The sequence below is a fragment of the Hemiscyllium ocellatum genome, chromosome 17, assembly GCF_020745735.1.
Source record: "Hemiscyllium ocellatum isolate sHemOce1 chromosome 17, sHemOce1.pat.X.cur, whole genome shotgun sequence".
NCBI lineage: Eukaryota > Metazoa > Chordata > Chondrichthyes > Orectolobiformes > Hemiscylliidae > Hemiscyllium > Hemiscyllium ocellatum.
Genome location: NC_083417.1, coordinates 63,050,011 through 63,071,816, shown reverse-complemented (window position 1 = coordinate 63,071,816; position 21,806 = coordinate 63,050,011). Strand labels below are relative to the sequence as shown.

At 39.6% G+C, this 21,806-nt stretch overlaps 1 protein-coding gene across 2 annotated transcripts in view; it reads left to right on the top strand.

Moving 5' to 3' along the window:
• amfra (autocrine motility factor receptor a) overlaps window positions 1-21,806 on the top strand; it is a 67,975-nt gene that overhangs the window by 28,456 nt on the left and 17,713 nt on the right. Inside the window, exons 3-12 of one of the 2 annotated variants that reach the window (XM_060838237.1) lie at window positions 1,044-1,208; window positions 2,493-2,645; window positions 2,892-2,932; window positions 6,186-6,318; window positions 8,020-8,153; window positions 9,638-9,748; window positions 16,263-16,453; window positions 19,260-19,363; window positions 20,366-20,500; window positions 20,592-20,675. In XM_060838237.1, the coding sequence (XP_060694220.1) occupies window positions 1,044-1,208; window positions 2,493-2,645; window positions 2,892-2,932; window positions 6,186-6,318; window positions 8,020-8,153; window positions 9,638-9,748; window positions 16,263-16,453; window positions 19,260-19,363; window positions 20,366-20,500; window positions 20,592-20,675 (1,251 nt within the window). The remainder of the gene's footprint in view (window positions 1-1,043; window positions 1,209-2,492; window positions 2,646-2,891; window positions 2,933-6,185; window positions 6,319-8,019; window positions 8,154-9,637; window positions 9,749-16,262; window positions 16,454-19,259; window positions 19,364-20,365; window positions 20,501-20,591; window positions 20,676-21,806) is intronic. The other variant, XM_060838239.1, reaches the window with a different exon arrangement.

Here is a 21,806-nt window from a genome sequence, read left to right as displayed (position 1 = left end):
ATACTGTTTTTGGTTTTGGCAATGTATAGTGAGGTAGGTTTAATAAAGGCCCTCTGAGTAAAGATAAAAATTCACTCCGTTGACTGTAGGTAGGAGAGGTTTTTCTTTTGAGGTTAAGTAGGTTGCATGTGTACCATTATAATCATTTTACAGGGAGGAGCATCCAGATAAGGCAACACACACATTGATTGATTGGGTGACTGTTAAAATCAGCGAGTATCAATAGCAGATACCAAAGCCCTTTACTATCATACAATGAATAACTGGCTTCAAATAAGGAATACTTTTCACTTTGTTAAACTGACCTCACATACTGAATGTTTCTAATATTGTTAAATGATTGTACATAATGACCGCTTTTCCACCTTGTTAACCCCGTACACTTAATAAAAGCAAATTACTGCGGATGCTGGAATCTGAAACCTTACCCTTACCTCCAGCACCCCATTGTTAACTAAGTTCTTATCTGATGAGTCATGCTCAGCTGAACCCCTTGTTTCTCAAAACTCAGAACTTAACTCTTTACCGGCCTGCTTATACCCATACAAATTCTTTCACTGACCCTCCGAAGAGTAACCCACCCAAACCAATTCTCCTACCCTATTATCCTGTATTTACCTCTGACTGATGCACCTACTCTACACATCCCTGAAGACTATAAGGCAGTTGAGCATGGCCAATTCACCTAACCTGCGCATCTTTGGATTGTGGGACGAAACCGAAGCACCCAGAGGAAACCCATGCAGACACTGGGAGAATGTGCAAACTCCACAAAGACAGTCACCAGAGGTTGAAATTGAACCCGGGTCCCTGTCGCTGTGAGCCACCATGAACTGTTTGTATCCACTGCAGTTACGCAGAGAAAACAAATTCAATGCTGCTTTCTGCCAGGTTCTGATATAATGGGTATTTCACAAATTTTAATTGGACCCGGAAGCAGTTATATTTTCCATGTGTGTGCTGCTTTTAATGTTTGTATCAATTGATCATTTTAAAAAAGAAAATGTCAGTGTCTATGTATTTCTCTATTCCACCCCTCCCAGCACCTGAAGGATAAGTTTTGGAACTTCATCTTCTACAAGTTCATCTTCATATTCGGTGTGCTGAATGTTCAGACCGTTGAAGAAGTGGTGATGTGGTGCCTTTGGTTTGCTGTTCTTGTCTTCCTTCATCTCATGGTCCAGCTATGCAAAGATCGCTTTGAATATGTGAGTTTGCATTTGAAGCTGGCAAAGCAATTTGAACATTGCAGCAATTTTTTTTATTCCATTGTGGGCTGTGGGTGTCACTGGCTAGTATTTATTGCCCATTCCTGGTTGCCCTTGAGAAGGTGGTGGTGATCGTCCTTCTCTAACTGCTCTGATTAGACCCATGATGCCTTTAGGGAGAGAACTTGAGGAATTTGACCCAGTGACAGTATATTTGGGACAGTATATTTCCAAGTCAGAATGTTGAGTGGCTCGGAGGGAACCATGCTGCTGGTGGTGTTCCCATGTGTCTGCTGCCCTTGTTCTTCTAGATGGAAGTGGTCTTGGTTTGGAAGGTTCTATCTAAGGACCTTGAGAATTCTATAGCATAAAGCCAGAGTTCCTTAATTTGAAAATATGTGAAAGGCAACTTAAATTAAAATGATAGGCACAAATCCTCTGCCAAAAGCAATACTCCAAGTAAATTAATCTAATTTTAAATCACTATACAGACTGAGTTGTCAGTTTCTGATAGAGACTGATGCCTTCCTGTGTATGATGTTATTGGATGCAGGTCTCTGCACTGGTGCTACTGCTCAGCATCACTTAAGTGCTATCAAAGATAAATACAAGAAATTTGTTTCATGTGGATTGATCAACTCTAATGCAAAGTTCCATTATGTATGTGCATTTACTTGATAAATATTCTCAGCTAACTTTGGGGTAGTTAAAAGTTAAATATTTAAATTCTGGAAATTAGCTGATATGCAGGCACTGCTTGTGTACAACATGAAGTTTTGGTTGTTGAAAATTCATTTAATTGTCAAGCAGAGTTATATTGGAAAGTTTCTCAATGTTAAAATACTGAAATTTTGAAATCTAATTTTGAAGTAAAAATAATAAGACTTGATTGGCTTGCGCTGAGCTTTGCTCACAAGTTACTTTTTTTTTCTTTGCAGTCCCATTATTTGCCCTCTGAGAACTGACAAAAGCAGTTTGGGATAGACTAACTTGGTATTTTAAACTCAAGGCTGCCAAGCACAAAGTTAAGCTAATGTTGGGGTTTATGGATGAGGTAGGTGGTATGCAGTCTCCAAATAGCCCCAGTGGAGCATTGATATTTGAATTGCTCCCCCAATCCCTTCAGCCGATTTTTGTTTGGTCTTTGTGGAGAGGACTGTAGAATTTATTGATACCTCGTAGATTAACATCTTCCAGATGCTGCTACGCTTTTTTTTAGTACACATAACTTTGGTAGTTTTCTCATTTAGTTATCACATTGCAATACTCTCTCCTCTGATCCAGCTGTCTTTTTCTCCAACTACTCCAATGAGTAGCCACGTACGTGTATTGGCTCTGCTGGTTTCCATGTTGCTGTCCTGTTGCACTCTGGCTGTAGTTTGTGCACTGGTTGGATATTCGCATGGAATGCATACATTGTCCTTTATGGCAGCTGAGGTAAGCAAATAATTTGTTCTGTGTGGTGACTGCTTAGTGTGGAAATAGAGAATGTTTATTTCTTTGGTCATTTTTATTTCCCACTGGTCTCATTTCACCTGATTTTTCTGGTCACAAAAAAAGCTATAATGCATAAGTAATAATTTCTATTCTATATTAGTCTGTTATAGTTTTTCCGTTTTTTTGTTTGACTTCAATTTACTTCTATAATGCGTTGTAGTAACTCTCACTGTCTGTCTGTTCTAGTGCCTGGTTGTGACTGTCCGGACAGCGCATGTTATTCTTAGGTAATAAACTTATTTGGAAAGTATCTTGAATCAAAGCAAGAATGTGGATTGCTTGCCATGTGGCTAAACTGTCGAACATTCATTGGGTGCTTTATGCAACGTTGGAATGCTCTTGCTTCGTGATTTTGTTTATTTTGATCTGTGGGTGAGGATAGTGTGTAACTGGGACATGGAGCCAGAAGATTCATAATTTAGTTCCTCGTTCTTTTCTAAATTTGCCTGTTCTGTTTGGGATGTTGGAAACTCATTGGCTTTTGTGCCCCAAACCTTAAGATATAATTAGTCATAGTCATAGAGGTGTACAGCGCGGAAATACACCCTTTAGTTCAACTTGTCCATGCGGACCAGATATGCCAAGCAAATCTAGTCCCACCCTCCAGCATCCGACCCATATCCCTCCAAACCCTTCCTATTCATATACCCATCCACGTCTTTTTAAATACTGCAATTGTACTAGTCTCCACCACTTACTCTGGCAGCTCATTCCATACACGCACCACCCTCTGCGTGAAAAATTAGCTCTTTGGGTATCTTTCATTTCTTTCCCCTCTCACCCTAAACCTATATCCTCTAGTTCTGAACTTTCCCACCCCGGGAAAAGATTTTGTCCATTTATCCTAACCATGCCTCTCACGATCTTATAAAACTCTAAGGTCGACCCTCGGCCTCCGACGCTTAAGGGAAAACGGCCCCAGCCTATTCGACCTCTCCCTGTAGCTAAAATCCTCCAGCCCTGGCAACATCTTTGTAAATCCATTCTGAACCCTTTCATGTTTCACAAAATATCTTTCCAATGGGAAGGAGACCAGAATTGCATGCAATATTCCAACAATGGCCTAACCAATGTCATGTACGCCTGCAACATGACCTCCCAACTCCCAAAGGAGCTATGAACCTGCACTCCAATGTCTCTCTGTCCAGCAAAAACTCCCTAGGACCTTACCATTAAGGTGTATAAGTCCTGCTAAGATTTGCTTTCCCAAAATGCAGCACCTCGCGTTTATCTAAATTAAACTCCATCTGCCCCTCCTCAGCCCATTGGCCCTTCTGACCAAGATCCCATTGTAATCTGAGGTAACCTTCTTCGTTGTCCACTAATCCTCCAATTACTGGGGATTTCTCCTCCTGATTGCTAAATGTTGTCCAATTGCATTTAAGTATACCAAGCTGAGGCCTGTGGAATAGTTAGCGAGGGGAAACTATTATCTATTGAGGGCACGTTCTGTAGTGATTCAAGAAGAGACATCTTATTAAATCGGTATTTCAGTGCTGTATATGTACCGTGAATGTACTTTGAGTGTTTGAATTTATCACTAAGCATAAGATTTGATTGGAATTTAACATGGGGAAGTCGGTCAAAATAGAAAGGCAACTATTATCTAAATGGAGAGAAATTTCAGATGTGCTTTGGTGCAGAGGGATCTAAGTGACCTCTGGTGCTTGCATCGCAGAAGACTTGTGCAGGTGCAGCAAGTAATAAGGAGGGAAAATGAAATTCTGGCATTTATTTCTAAAGGAATAAAGTATAACAGTAAGGAAATATTACTGCAACTGGACAAGATACTAAGACCACATCTGGAGAATTGCATACAATTTAGGTCCCCTTCTTTTGAGGAGAGATGTAATTACATAGGAGGCAATTCAGAGGGGTTTCATTAGATGGGTTTATTTTATGAAGAGAGATTATGCCTAAACTGTTCATCAACCAGATTTAGTAGATGGAGAGGAGATCTAATTGAGGTATACAAGACACTGAAGGGAATTGACAAAGTAGACAAGATTGTGGACAGAGAGGCCATAGCTTTAGCATAAGGGGTAGCATATTTAAAGCATATGAGAAATTACTTCTCTCAAAGGATTGTCAGTTTGTGGAATTCACTATCCCAGTGTGGGTTAAATGCAGGAACTATGCAGAAGATTTTAATTTTTGATTAGTAATGGGTTGCAGAATTATGGGGAGTGGGCAGGAAAGTGGAGTTGAGGCTAAGATCAGGCAAGATCACAAAGGCAGAGCGTGCTTGATGGCGGCCTCACATTCCTCTTGGTTCCTATGTTCGTATGAAACTTTCAGGTTCCCTGTGAGGAGATTTGGTGTTAAGTACCTTTTGCATGTGAAACTGGTAAGTTAAAAAATTCTTCTGCAATTTATAAAGTGTGCTTAAAGGAAAGGTAACATTTTTATGGTTGTGGTGGAGAAAATGTAGAGAATCACCAGGAGATGCAGAGAGTTTCTCAAGGTGTAGGTCTTTTACTTGCAAACAAAAACCATTACACTCAAAAAGCAGATTCTTGAATGCCCCTAACCTCGCGGATGTGGCTGTTTATATCTTTTTTTTATCGTATTTTTGTTAGCTTATCAGCATGTCCAATTATGTTAATCAAAATGACCTCATTCCAGCTATACAATAAACCAATGATGTTAGTTCCTGTCATCTCTCTGCTTCTGCCACTATGGTTTTTCCTACATTCTACTTAGTGTTATTCTAATGTCACGATAAGATAGTTTACTGTTAAGGGTCTCAAACAGGCTGACTCTACTAACTGTAAATTAAATACTTAATGTCATGTATCAAATATTTATTGTCACAAACTGTCCCAACCTGCTGTGATGATATTTAGCAAGCGAGGCTGACTTTACGAACAGTGTTATCTCAACCCGCCATATTGACCTTTCAGCCTCAACCATACTCTGCTAATTGGTTCACTATTCCTGTCCCATCCTGCCACAGTGACCTTTTGACTAGCGTATCATTTTACAGACCCCTTGCAACAGATTGCCAGTGGTGTTTGTGCTTAAACCCTTCCCATTTCTAATGCTGTTTATTTTCCATATGGTACACCTCGCAGTCCAGAGAAATAAACTTAAAGACTGCTGACAGCATGAATCCCACTATTCGAATTTGGGGATTTTAAATTATTAGTAAATTGATCTGCAATGAGAAGCTAATATAAGCTTGTGAAGCTAAGCAATTTTTATAAAAGCACATCTGATTCATTTGTCAACGTGATATAAACAACTCTTGGTGCCTACTTAAATAACCTAACTAGGGAATCCGTTTGCTCCTAAGACCTCATTGAGGGCAGTTATGGCTGTGCAGTTAAGTTGGTTTTGCTTACGTACTAGCTATGTCTCATGAATGAATTTTAAAAGTCTCAGAAATGACTGTGCGGAATACTTAAATAATCCATGCACTACTTTGACCAGAATCTTTCCTTTTGTGTTCTGTTGAAACTGTGCTATATTTTGTTCTAGGTACTCTATCCATCTTTGGGATCTGAATCATGAGGGAACCTGGGAAAATAAAGGCACCTATGTTTATTATACTGATTTTGTCATGGAGTTGAACCTGCTGTCAGTGGACCTGATGCATCACATCCACATGTTGGTAAGTAGTATGCAGCTTTGCTTGAACTCCAGAGATAGCTATGCAGACTTCACTTTTCAGTGAATACAGTAGTGGAATGTCTACGATCTTAAATCTTTTGCAACAAAGTTGCTATCCTGCAATTCTACATTCTTATCAGTAAGAATTGGATTGTTGAATGTATAAGCTGACCACAGTTATCCATTGCTGTTTTTCTTTAAAGTTACGCAATTTGAATTGCACACTGGTCAAGACAGTGGAAATTGCATTTGTACCACACATTATGCTGGTTGAGTTTAGGTACTTGATTTAAACTTGATTCTTTGTCCTTTCATGTACTATTTGTGAGGCTGTGGTTGGATTTCAAATCACTACTCAAGAACTTAATGACATAAGTAAAGAAAGAAAATACCCACGTAGTCTGGTGATCGAAAAATGATGTATAGCATGTCTCCCAAATGTCACCCTTAGCCTAGGTATCAAGAAATTTTGGTCGTCAGGACTCGTGTGTTCTCCTGGATATCCAACATATTTAGGAAGACTATTTGCCTGTAAGTTGATGCTATTTATAGTTCTTTGAAAAGAGGGCTTATAGTCGCATGAATGGTTACTCATGATGTTCAGACAGATTAGGAATAGTCAATGTGGTTTTGTGCTTGGGAAATCATATTTTGAAGAAGTAATAAAGAGGATTGATGAGGGCAGAGCAGTAGACTTGATCTTTATGGACTTCAGTAAGGCATTCGACAAGGTTCCCTGTGAGAGACTGATTAGTAAGGTTAGGTCTCATGGAATACCGGGAGAACTAGCCATTTGGATACAGAACTGGCTCAAAGGTAGGAGACAGAGGGTGGTGGTGGAGGGTTGGTGGTGGAGGGTTGTATTTCAGACTGGAGGGACATGGGTAGGATAAATAGACCAAGTCTTTTCCCTGGGGTGGAGGAGTCCACAACTAGAGGACATAGGCTTAGGGTGAGAGGGGTAAGAGAGACCTAAGGGGCAACCTTTTCACTCAGAGTGTGGTACGTGTATGGAATGAGCTGCCTGAGGAAGTGGTGGAGACCAATACAATTACAACATTTAAAAGGATGGGTATATGAATCGGAAGGGTTTGGAGGGATATGGGCCTGGTGCTGCCAAGTGGGACTAGATTAGAATGGGATATGTGGTTGGCATGGATGAGTTGCACCGAAGGGTCTGTTTCCATGGTGTACGTCTCTATGACTTTATACGTTGAAGATCACTCTGCATAGCTAATTCTTTTGGTGGAGAAGTGTAGCCTTTGCATGACATATTTGAACTTGGACTCTACCTATTGAATTGCATGAATACAAAAGTATTAAAGAGGAAGCAATAGGACTTCTGTGAGTATGTTGATAATCTATTGTAAATATCAACAATTGAAAATGGATTTCCATTAAATAAGTTATAGATCTGCTGAGTATGACTATTTTGTAAGCCTCCATGTGAGTCAGTTGATTTCTGATTCCACCGTAGTCCTAAATGTGTTTTTCAAATTAGTAGGTGAGAATTTGCTGACTTTCAGGTTCCTTGGTGTATCAGAGAAACATTAAACTGTTTTAATTTTATTTGAAGTGCTGTGGGTCAAATCAGCATTTCGATTTTTTTTTTGGTTTGCAAATAAAAGTTATTTGCAATATCTTGTGTGTAAGCTTGGACTGTCAGGATGACATTTTGTAATGTTACCTTTTCTCCTCCCAGCTGTTTGGAAATATATGGTTGTCAATGGCGAGCCTGGTAATATTCATGCAACTTCGATATCTTTTCCATGAAATGCAGCGCAGGCTAAAGCGTCACAAGAATTACTTACGTGTGGTGGGCAATATGGAGGCAAGGTGAATATTACATATGGAATACATCTTGTTTCGAGTGTTAGAATTAATAGCAAGGGAAATCATTAACAAATTGATTTAGAACGTATTAATTTCACTAACAAACAAACCACTGGCATATTGGTGATTATATGGTACATGTTAACATTTTACCTGTAACCTGCACCCTGCACCCGACTATTACTAATCTTAAGGCAATAGTTAGGCCTTGATTGCCACTTAGGCTAAGGAGTGGTCAGAACGATATGTGGTTTGCAGAACTTGGAAATGATACTGTACCCATGTATCTGCCATTTTCTTTCAAGGGCACAGAAATAATGAATGGCAGGCTGACATCATCAGTTAAGGTTTTACTTTTGTTAGAAATTTGACTGCAGTTTGGATTCAGTGGGAATGAATTAGTACAGTGCTTATTTTTACCAGCATGTAATTGGGCATGGCAGAAGCAAGAAAATTAATTTCTCTTTAAAATGACTGAGAATTCATTCCAAAATGTTGTGGATGTACAAAATCAAAAGGAAACAAAATATGGTAATGATATTTGAAATCTAAGCTGTTTCATTTCTTTCGTGTGAAACACATGGTTGGAAGATGGCTAATAGTCTATGTGCGTAGCTAGGAAGGGAGCATCAGTTTCCATGTGTGGTAGGGAAGGTGTGACCCACTTTTACCCCCAACAGTGTTATCTTTTGTAAAATACAGTATACACAGTTGTCTTAAATATGTTGTGTCTGACTGATTCCACTGTCTGCAGCACAGTTTCTGATATTTATTGCAATTGGTGAGGAAGTGTAATAGTTCAATTAATTAAGCATCTAATGATTATTTGACGCAAACTCAAATAATTTTTTATGTTTTCAGTTTATTGTGTACTAAGGTCTGTATTTGGGCCATGTATTGTATTTTAGTTTGCAGTTTATCTATGCTTTACCATGATTCTAACTTTGAAAAAGCTCAGCAGGTCAGGCAGCATCCGAGGAACAGGAGATTCGACATTTCGGGTGTAAGCCCTTCAGCCCTTTCCTGAAGAAGGGCTTATGCCCGAAACGTTGAATCTCCTGGGTGCTTCCTGACCTGCTGCGCTTTTCCAGCAACACATTTTCAGCTCTGATCTCCCAGCATCTGCAGACCTCACTTTCTCTTCTAACTTTTGAAAGCAGATTCTCAACTTTGAGGTCCAAGAGAGGATTGCATTTATATTGTTATAGTGATACAGTATACAATTTTAGGTTAATCTGAGTAAACTTGTTGACTAACCTGATAAACTTTCTGAACAGTAATGACTTTTATTGTATGTTCGTAGGGCTGTAGGCGATTTGAATCTATATGGCTGAGGACCTGACACGATTACTATTTTTAATGTAGAAAATTTGTTCAGTTAATTGAACGTTTTAAAAATCAATGTGACGAGTGCTGTGGGACATTATGCTATCAGACCAGCTAGGATTTATAGTCTTAATTATGTGGATTAACTCTTCTTTTTACAGATTTGCAGCTGCCACTCCTGAAGAATTGGCTTCTAACAATGATGATTGTGCAATCTGCTGGGACTCTATGCAGTCTGCACGCAAACTCCCATGTGGGCATCTCTTTCACAAGTATGTTATCCACTGTTTTACAATTGTCAATAGATTGGGCTAGGCAAATGTGAGAAAATGTTGGAAAGTATGATCTCTAAATTTTTCTTTGTTCAATAATTCATTTCTCATCCATTTGATGCAGATATATTTCCCTTGCTTGTGTGGCCCTCCCTGTCCCCATCTCTAATCCACATGCAGTTAACCCAAGACATTGGCCTTTTTGCTGCTGCTAGATCTGTTCTCATTGTGTTTCCTCAACCTCCCACATCATCAGTCTTCAGTATCCTTCAGTATGGAAGCTCTGACCAACCTTGCAGGGGATACACTGTTTATCTGTATTCGTTTTAATTGTTGCTGATTGACACTGCAAACTGTCCAATAATTGAAATCATCCTAAATTTAGCAATTTTTTTTACTTTGGCACAATAATCTGACTGGAATCATATTCAAAGGAGAGAATTTTGTTTGTATATTTTACAATAAATTTCAGACCGGTTACAAGGCGCTAAAGGGATTTTGGCCTCATGACTATTGATACATTAGGTTTATGAGTTTGACTTGGGTTTCACAACTAGGTAATTCATTCTCACACCTGGCTGGGATTTGCAGTGCAAATATACAAATTTGGAGAATATTTCTAGATCATGTATATGTCCAAACTGCTCGTTTCAGAAGCCTACACGTGTTCAGCTCTAGAAAAGGTTTCCTCTTTGAGGAATTTATTGATTAGTCTTTTTAAATTCAGTTCATCAGCTAAGTGTTTGCATTTTGTAAGTTTTACATGCTTTATACATTTTTAATGTTTTCCATTTTAACATTATTTTCTGGAGATAATGAAAATTTATTTTATGTATGTGGTGTTGTTGAAAGTTCCTTTCTCAGGCTTAATGTTATTAAGGCCATATGGGGTACAAAATGAGGTGGCTAGTAGATTTAGAAAACCGATTACACAGCAGAATCAGTCAGATGGATGCCTGTCTGGAAAAGTAAGATGATAGTTCAGTTTCCGGTGGCTATTCCTCTATCAAACAGATATTCAGTTTTTGGAAGTGCAGATGGTGATGGTCTCTCTAAGGATAATGGAGAGGGCAGTCAGTTATTGGACACTTGGAATGATTCTTATGTTAGGCAGTGTTTGATAAGATTTAATAGAATTATTGTTATAGGGGACTGTCCCATCAGGGACATAGATAAGAGATTCTGTGACAGTGAGCATAAATTTGGGATGTTTTGTTGCTTTCCTTGTGTCAGGACTAAGAACTTCTCTAAACATTTCAAATGTACTAAGGGTGAGATTGAGAAGCCAGAAGTTATTGTACATATTGGTAGGAATGAAACTTTTTAGAGAAAAAAATTAAAGCAGTACAGTGAATTTAAGAAGTTAGGTAGAAGATTGAAAAACAAAATCTTTAAATGTAGTAATTTCTGGGTTACTCCCAATGCTAAACTCAAATAAGGAGTGGGAGGTAGTGTTTTTGATTTAAGGAATAGGCATCTGCTGTAACTAGGGAGGTTGTTTTTGTTTGTTTGTGAAAAATCATCCAGTGAAAGTATATGGGTAGAAGTTAGAAATAGGAAAGGAAAGATCACTAATGGGATTGTGCTTATAGCCCCCTGACCAATAGTAAGAGGGAAATTGAGAATCAAGTATGTAAGGAGTTCTCAGCTATATTAAGCATAATAAGGTTGCAATAATGGGGGAGTTTTAATTTTCCAAACACTGACTGGGGCCTACTATACTGTTAAAGGCCTGGTTGGTGAAGAATTTATCAAATGTGTTCAGAAAAAATTCTTTACTGGTATGTGGATGCACCTGTGAGGAGAAGGAGCAAAACTAGACCACCTTTTGAGTATTACCACAGGGAAGGTGATTGAAAAAGTAAAGTGAAGGAGCACTTTGTGTCTAGTAACGATAATTCTATCAGTTATAAATGGTTATGGAAAATAAACATAAACCTTCTATAAATATTAAAGTTTTAATTGAGAAAGGCAAAATTTAATGGTATGAGACAAAAACTTTCAGAAATTGTTTGGAGTAGACTGTTCGCAGGCATTCAAGAGTGTGATAGTTCAGAGGAATTACTTTACTTTTCTATTAAGAGTGAAGGGTAAGGCTGATAATATTAAGGAACAATGGATGAATCTGGATATTGAGGTTCTAGTCACAAATAAGAGGATCTTATTTTACATATAGATAACTTGGTTCAATTGAATCTCTTCATCAATATGAAGAGTGTAGGGACATTCTTAAGAAAGAAGTCAGGGTAGCAAAGAGGGGATACGCAATACCATTAGCAGATAAGATTGAAGATAACCCAAAGAGATTCTACAAATAAATTTAAGAGCAAGAGTATAACTAGAGAGAGGGTAAGGCCTCTCTTAAAGATCAAATAAGTCCTCTTTGTTGAACCCCAGGAGATGGGAGAGATACTAAATGAATATTTCATGTCAGTCTTTACTGTGGAGAAAGAAATAGTCTCAAGAATGCAGAGAAATAAACTTTAATGTTTTAAAAACAGTTCACATGACAGAATAGGAAGTTCGGGAGGTGTTAGAGGATATAAACCTCCGGCACCTTATCTATGTATCCCAGGAAATTGTGGAACATGAAGGAAATTGTGAGACCCCTTACAGCAATATTTGCATAATCTATAACTGCAGGTGGGGTGCCTGATGACTGGAGGGTGGCGAATGTTGTACTTTAATTTAAGAAGGGTTGTAAGGAGAAACTGGGGAACTAGAGACCTGTGACTTCAATTGTGGATAAATTTTTTGGAGGTGATTGTGAAAAATGATTTATGGGCATTTAGAGAGGCAAAACTTGATTAGGGAAAGCTAGCATGGTTTTGTGCAAAGAAAATTGTCTCTCAAACGTGATTGAGTTTTGAGGAAGTTACCAAAAAGATTGGCAGTGCAGTAGACGTTATTTACTTGGATTTTAGTGAGGCTTTTGGCATGGACTTTAGTAAAGTCTTTGACAAGGTTCTGCCTGGTAGACTAATTACTAAAGTAAGGCCACATGCGATTCAGGGTGAGCTTGCCAATTGGATACATAATTGGCTTAATGGCAGGAGACCGGTAATACTGGAGGGTTGTTTTTCAGACTGGTGGCCTGTGACCAGTGGTGTTCCACAAGGATTGGTCCTCTTTTGTCATTTATATAAATGATTTGGATGAGAATATAGAAGGCATCGTTAGTAAGTTTGCGGATGACACTGAAATTGATGGCTTTGTAGACAGTGAAGAAGGCTTTTTCAGATGAGAGAGGGCTCTTGATCAAATGGATCAACAAGCTGAAAAATGGCAGATGGCATTCAATCTGGAAAATGTGAAATATTGCAATTTGGTGTAACAAACAAGGGTAAGACTCATACAATTAATTGTAGGGCCTTGGGTAGTGTTGTAGGTCAGAGGGACCTAGGGTGTAGGTACATAATTCTTTGAAGTTTTGGTTTTGGTTCCAGTCCAGCAGCTAGGCCTCCAGAATCATCGACCGGAAACACACAAACTCCCTTCAACCTCCATCTCTGCTCTGGACAACTCCTCAAACACTGCCCCGGATTCCGCTAACAAAAGGACTGGGACCTGCCTCGACTTTCCTGCAACTTCTGCCTCTGTTTATGACTCCACCCACTCTTCAATCAAAACACGAGTGCTATTCCCAGTGTCACTCCTGAGTCCTGCTGCCTAGCTGCAGTGAACAAGCATATCTCACTCCCTTATCTGTCCACCCCCACGTTACACCATAGTCCCCCTCCTCTTGCATCATCTCCCCTACAGTCCTGCCACCCACCCCATTCTTTCCCCCTCCATAACTATTCTCCTCACCCCACCACCATATCATTGTCCAATCCTCACCCATCGCCCTTCTACCCCCTCTCCTTTTTAGCACCCTCAAGACAGCTCCACCAAACCCTCACCCTTGAGCTGTGCCACATAATCACCATTCCCATTGACCTTGAACTCTGAGACTGAATAGTCTGTCCTCCGTAAAGGGCTCATGTTCATGCCTCTCCACCTCCTTTCCCCACCTCAACCAGTTCCATGCCTGCCATGATGTGAAGCTCTTCTGCCACCTCCACCTCCTTGCCTCCTCCCAATAAAGACTCCCAACCACTCTGAGGACGCATTCTCTTGCCTCTAACATTGTTCTTCCTCTTGAACGTCCTTCATAGCCTTTTACCAGCCCTGGACCCCTCTATTACTGATTGCCATTGCATCAACTGCCTCGATTTGTCCAATTCCTTCATCCACTCCAACCTTACCACCTCCAAATGTGCAGTGATCTATTCACCATCAAACTTGCTGACAAAGGCATAACTGGTAGTCTGGAGTGCCAGCTTGTATGTTGCAGAGGCTGAATGCCAGTTCTCCGATAGTACATCCTACATCCCTCTTGACTGTTTTCCACCATGGCTAATAGGACACTGTTACCCACACTGTCCATGATCTCATCGCCTCCAACCTCATGGTCCCCCAGCCCGGTTCTACCTGCTTCCCAAAATCCACAAGACCAACTACCCCAGCCAGCTTATCACCTCTGCATGCTCTTGCTCCATCAAACACGTTTCTGCCTACCTTGACTCTGTTCTCTTCCCGTTGGTCCAGGCACTTCCCTTCCACATCCAGGACGTAAACCATGACCTCTACCTCTTCGGAAACTTAGTTCCCTGGCCCTCAGCACTTCATCTTCACTATGGATGTGCAGTCCTTATGCAAGTCCATAATCCACAATGACGGCCTGCAAGCCTTCAGTTTTTTTCCCTCTCCACCAATACCCGCCCCTCCTTGCTGAATTAGGCCTCGCCCTCTAACTTTTTCTTCAATTGTTTCTGTTTCCTCCAAATCCAGGGGGTGGCCATGGGCCCTAGCTATACCTTCTTTTTTGTCAGTAACTCTGAACCGTCCCACGGTTCGCCAACTCTTCTGCCACTACATTAATGACTGCAGCAGTGCTGCATTCTGCACCCAGGCTGAACTGGAGCGTTCAGTAACTTCACCAATAACTTTTGTAAGGACCTAATCATCATTTCAATTCCACTTCCCACTCCCTCTGACATGTCCATCCTCCAACTTGTCCAATATTGCAGTGAATCAGACCACAAATTGGAAGAACAACATCTTAGCTTCCGCTTGGGAAGCCTACAGCTGCCCAAATTTCAAATATCCCCCGACTCCCTTTCCAGCCCTGCCTCGTCCCTTCCATTCCACCTACTAACCCTTCCTTCTAGCTACCAACCGGATTTGTTGCTCCCATTGACCAATCACGTCATACTCATATGCTGCTTCTCTTCCCACCCAAATCCCCCCTCCCCCAGCCTTTACCTGCAACTCCTCCTACCCCCACCTCTATTCGTGAAGAAAGGTTAGACCCAAAATGTTGGTTTGTCCACCTCCTGATGCTGCCTGGCTTGCTGTGTTCTTCCAGCCTCCTGCTTATCAACTTCACGCACACACAAGGCATTTGGCACACTTGTCTTCATTGCTCAGTCCTTTTTAAATACGAGAGTTGGGAAATCGTGCTGAGGCTGTACAGGACATTGGTGACATCCCTTCTGGAATGCTGTGTCCAGTTCTGGTCACCCAGATGTAGTATGGATATTATCAAGCTGGAGAGGGTTTAGAAGGATTTACCAGGATGTTGCTGGGAATGAAGGTTTGAATTATAGAGAGATAGGCTGGGACTTTTTCACTGGAGCGTAGGAAGTTGAGAGGAGACCTGATAGAAGTTTATAAAATAATGAGAGGTATAGATAGAGTTAATGGTAGTTGTCTTTTCCTTAGGATGTGGTATTTCAAGACTAATGAGCACATTTTTAAGGTAAGAGATTTACAATAAAGGGGCAAATGTTTTACAGTGCGTGGTTCATGTGTTGAATGAATTTCTTGAAGTGGTGGATGCAGGTAATATTACACTGTTTAAAAGACATTTGGATAGATAGATACGCAGGAAACGTTTGGACGGATTTGATCCACAAACAGGCAGGTGGAGCAATTTTAGTTTGGGATTTTGTTTGGCATGGACTGGTTGGATTGAAAGGACTGTTTCTCTGCTGTATGATTCTGTGACTTTATTGTGTGCTTTGATAATGATAGATTAAATTAACTACATTAGATTAAGAAATTAGTTTAAGGTCATAAACCTTGGCTGCTTGAGGAAAAAGTTCCAAGAGTATTAAGCTTTGTAATTTTAGAGCAGTGGAACAGGAGACTATGGTAGAGGATCAAAACACAGATGGATGCCAGTTTTGTAAAAAGGCTAGAGGAATGAACCTGAATAAGACAGATGCTACTCTTTTGCTGTTGCAAAATAAAAACCTATTTCCATTTATATAAAGTACACAAGACCATTCAACATTGTACATTTAATGTAACACACATCTTAATGAATTTATCACTGTGTTCCATCTTTTAAACTTTGCTATCAGCAATGAGTCAACTCACTAACTTCCACATTTGGTTAGTAGTATTATATCCTTTGTAAGGTTTTTAAATACCAACTGGCTTTGTTCATCTTTGGTTGCATCATTAGCTCCTGTCTGCGTTCCTGGCTGGAGCAAGACACGTCTTGTCCCACGTGCAGAATGTCACTCAACATTAATGAAGACCATCATGCCGGAGCCCCTCGACAGCGAGACAACCTTGATGAGAATATTGGACCTGTGCCAGGTGTTGAGGGAAGGCCACATCTTAACCATCACAACCATTTCTTCCATTTTGATGGTAAGTTTGCTCACATTTAATGAACACCTACAAAACCTTCGGAACACAATCTTTTATTTAATCTCAAACAGCTTCAAAGTTATCAGTTTACACATCATAATTTAGGAGATTGGTGCAATGTTTCATTCTCAAAGTAATAATAATAGAAAATTAATCTTAAAAGAAGTGTGGTATATCTTTGGGATTAAATTGTTGGTGCATGAGGTATTAACCAACTTGGAGAGAATGAACTGGAACAGTACTTCAAGACTTTGAGGTGTTGAAATTCCATGTATGAAGAAAAATGGAACTTGTTGTCGATGAGACTGCTTATGTTTATTTTTCTGGAATTGCCAAGTAATGTCGAGAATTGGTAGAACCTTGGCAAGGAGTGGAGCCATGTCTGAATTATGCAGGGGATTATTTAAGGTAAAATGTGATTGGGTCAAGTGTTTGGAAAAATTGTTGTCAATAATGCAGGGCTGGTACACTGACTTAACATGGTCAGCTGCCAGCAAGAACAGTTGTAAGATAGCTACATCAGCTGAGTTCATAAGTGCAATGAATTATGTTTCCTTCTGCATCTTTGATATTCTTCACAGAGGAACCTCAATTATCTGAAGGACATTGGCAGGACTATTTTGTTTGGTTAATCAAATTCTGGATAATGAAATGCCAGATAACGTAGTTTAGCCTCCCATCAGGGCATTGCGATCTGGCTGGATAACCTGATATTGTATTTGGAAAATCAAATGTCAGATAATAGAAGTTCATCTATACATATTCAGAAACTGAACTAGACTGCCTTATATATACTGTGCTGGTATGGGTGGGTCAGAGACTTTGAATTCTGTGGGAAGCACCTAGTCTCCTGACAGGCACCATCCCCACCCACCCCCCCCCCCCCCCCCCCCCCCCCCCCCAAAATCTAGAAAACATAAGATACAAGTGCAATGGAATTCTCTTGACTTGCTTGAATTAATACAGCTCCCAAAGTAATCAAGAGGACTGATACTATCCAAGACTAAGTGTGCCACTGGATCACTGTCGCATCTACCATTCTGAAGCATTTACTCATTCGGCCAATTAATTGCAGTATTAGCATTTTACACAGTAAACAAAAATGGGATGCAACAATTCACAGGTTTTTTTTATTTGCACCTTCCAACCTCTACCATCCAAAAGAACAAAAGTACAAGTTATACAGCATCCTGATTTGGAACCATTCTTTCACTGTCTGGGTCAAAATCTTGAAACTTTCTCCCTGACAACTTTACTCATACACTGTAGTGTAACAGTTCAAGATGGATGCCCATTGGCACCATTCTACAAGCAGTCAGAGTGGACAATAAGTGCTGGTCATGGCAGGGAATTTCCCACCCCATGACCAAAATAAAATCACTATCACTTTTGCTGGAATGAAAAATGCTAGCTTTGGAAAGAAATGCTGTTAATTATTCAGTACTCTCCAACTTGAATCTTGTATCGCAATAACCTGAAGTTAGTTCCTGATTATCTCCTGTGTGATGCAAGCAAAATTATCTGCATAAAAGTGAATATGATCATAATGGACTGAATGACTGTGTCTCTAAGTCTGTGCTGCCTTTGGGTCTTCTGATTTGTGGCCTTAACTTCTCTTTCCTGCCTGTGCTCCATTACTGTTAACTGTCTTGATGATCAAAAATCTTGCTTATGAACTCATTTGTCAATTCATCCTCAAATATATTATTGACCCAGTTTTCCTTGCTCTGTCACACGATGTCAAAGGTTAACTACTGAAAAGAATTAACCCCTTATCTTTGTTTTAAATGGGAGATTCCTTCTCAGCTGTGCCTTACATTTCTGGATTTCCCCAACAAGAGAAGATGGGTCATTATCATCTATTTTGTCTACTGCCCTCTGAAGCTTGCTTCAATAAGAGAACCTCTCAATTTTTTCAACTCCAAATGATTCTGGGTCAAACTTGATTAACCTTTCTTCACAAGATAATTAGATAATCTCTTTATACTGGTAATCAGTCTAGTGAACCTTCTGAACTATTTCCCATACAAATACATCCCTCCTTAATTAAGGAGACCAAAATGGTGTATGGTATTCCAGATGCAGTCTCACCAATGCCTTGTAAAGTTTGTTGCAAGACTTTCCCTACTTTTATGTTCATTCTGCCTTCCCAAATATTTGCTTTAATTGTATCCTAGCTTTGGGATCCATGTACTACTGTGCTAAGATCTTGGTGTTCTGTTGTTGTGCAATCTTTCTCCATTTAAAATAATATACTGCTTTTCAATTTTTGATGCCAAACTGAATGAGTTCACTTCACTTTTTCAATTTACGTTCCATTGCCGACTCCTTCTATCCACACAGTTTGCTTTCCCCCATTTTGTCAAAAATAATGCTGATGCAACTGTCCCTTTATCCAGGTCATTATTTAAAAAAAAATTATAAGTAAAGATGCTAGCCCTGATTGCGGTGGCACACCTAGTTACAGTTTGCCATCATGAAAATATCCATTTAACCTAATTGTTTCCTATTCATTCGCCAATCCCCCCTCTCCGTAATAAACTATCACTCAAAATTATGAGCCTTGTCTTAAGCCTTTATAGGAGACGTTATTTAATGCCTTTTGGAAATTCAAATAAAACGGGTCTTCACCTGAGGCCCACTGAAGATGTTACCTAGTAGGGTGACAAAACATCTGGAAATGAGCCTTCCAGCTCAGCGAGCAAACCGGCATCCATAAAACACATTGGCCTGTGATTTCTTCTAACATTGCTTGTTGTGTTATCATGAATTTGATTCCTTGATGTTTGCATTTGATATGTTACAGGATCTAGGATTGCCAGCTGGCTGCCTAGTTTCTCAGTGGAAGTAATGCACACAACGAATATTCTTGGCATTGCGCAGGTGAACAATTCTCAGTTGAATGCTATGGTAAGACAAACTGGAGAATACTTAATGCATTCAATGTAAAATTACATTTATTTCCTCAAACAAATCAGTAATGATTCTGGAATCACAAAAAGTTGTTGTAACATACTGTAGGCATATCTTGCATACAGTAGAGATGTAAGCAATGGGTTTGTTGCTATTCTGGCCCAATGTGAGTTTCTGATCCCATTCTGGGGAAGTCTACAATCTTCATCTCGGCATGAAAAAACTTTGAACTGGAGCTAAGCTGGTGACACGACAACATGGAAAAGTCCTGGGAGCAGGTGATCTGCCTTTTGCTGTTACCAATCTTAGCTGATTGGGGTGTTATACCTTGATTGCCATGGTGGTTTTTCCTGTCTTTTCCACTTCCACATCAAACATAATCAATGGGATTATAATCTTGGTGCAGGGTATGATTGTTAAAGATATTGTGAGGCATGGGATATGCTTAATTGACCTATTTCCAAATTATTAATACAAGATGTTGGTATACATAATGGTGTTTTCCAGTCAACCATTTGCACCATCTAAACTATGGAGCTACTGAATGAGCCAATCTTGGATCATATATTTTATGCTGAACCCCTGAGTTGGGGCAGTAAGGTCTGTGGTTATTTGGAGAGTTTTTAAATAATGGAACTAGATGTGTCAGCTTGGTGACTGTCTTGCTGTGGTTTGCTGTTGAGCACTGCGCGGTGGTATGTTTCCTGAATAGGACTGGTGAGATGGGATAGAGACTAATTGGTCCTAAAATTGTCAAATATGACCTATTTTGATCTGTTTTTATTGAATGCCTTGTGATTTGATTCCTTTCCCACAGGCTTCATTGATTCTACATTATGAATTGAAAATTCATGCTACAATTATTTAAATAGAAAAGTGCCATTCAAATGTTATCTTCATTATGTATTAATTTGGGCTAATAGATTCAGTGGATGAGAGGTTGATGTACAGTTATGGGTGCATTTCTCAATGTAATTATTGTACTATAACTATCGACAGGCTCATCAAATCCAAGAGATGTTTCCCCAGGTTCCATATCATCTGGTCCTCCAGGACCTACAGCTAACGCGTTCCATAGAAATCACCACTGATAACATATTGGAAGGAAGAATTCAGGTCCCCTTTCCCCAACAGGTTAGTGTTCTTTTTGTTTGCAATTTGTATTATTTAAGGACATTTGTTATCCATTATTCATCTCCCTGCCCCCTTTAATGCATTTCAACAGCGCCAAGAAAGTAGACCAACATTGAATGGTCCTGCCGTGGAAGAGAATGATGATCATCCAGGTGATTCAAACAATGAAGAGCAGGTAACTTATATTCGGTGATATAGTTTGGTTATCCAAGACTTGAAACATTGCTGTCTGTAGGAGACACCTCTTTCAGCAACCCTTGCAAAACTGGACATAGTAAAACTGGTTGTTAATTGGTGAGGCCTTGATCACTTTTTTTTATTGATACTCTCGTGATTAGTGGGTTTTTTTTTCAGAATTTCAAATGTTATTTCATACTGTGTTCCTCCGTACTCTTCTCACATTGTGCTGAAATCGAGACTCTGTAATGCATTCTTTTCTGAGACTGATCCTTCTTGACCATTTCCTAATAGTTCCATAATCGTTATGAAATTAGTTCTTGTAAATCCCACATTTGCATCTAAAGTGATAGTCACATGGAAGCAAAAGTGTTTGTCCAGACAGTGTTTGTCCCCTGCAATCTACCGGCCTTAGTTTTTCAAAGTTCCATGTTACTTTACACTGTCTTTTTGTCTTTTACAGTTTTTAGCTTTGGCAGCATTACATTGTGAAGCCCTTAATGTTTATAACACTGAAGAAAAACTTGGGAAAAAATAAACTGGAGTACTTTATTTTAATTGCAAGCTTCTGTGGTCAGGCAGCTTTGATGTACAGCTGAACTATCTTAACCATTCAGGATCTGCAGTGTTTTACATTCACAGATGCCAAGTCTGAGCAGCCCATTAGCCCCAAAGTCCCCCATTATGAAGCAGCATCTAATGTGTTTGAGCTGCATGCATTTCTCTGTCAGCTGGTCTGTTTAGTTCTCCATCAGAGAGGAAATCTAGTTGTACATTCACAGGAAATCTGAATTATTTATCTCGTTGTTCTTTCTACTTTGCCTAATTGTGTTGCGTGAGCATTGTCTGAACTAATGTAATTCATCAGAGTTTAATGTGACAAAAGGTATCAAAATTGACATTTGCAGTGTATGGAACATTTTCATCCACTAATGTCAGCCCACATGACGCTCTACCTATGTGGAAAACCAAATCCTCAGCTTTTAACAGCTCTGTACAATGGTATACCAACCCGCAGTTACATGCAACAGGTAGCCAATGTGCTTGAAGACAAAGTGGAACCAAAAGTACAAATTTTGAACAAGTTTATGAAAATTTCAACACCACAGACTTTGTTGAAATTAGCCTT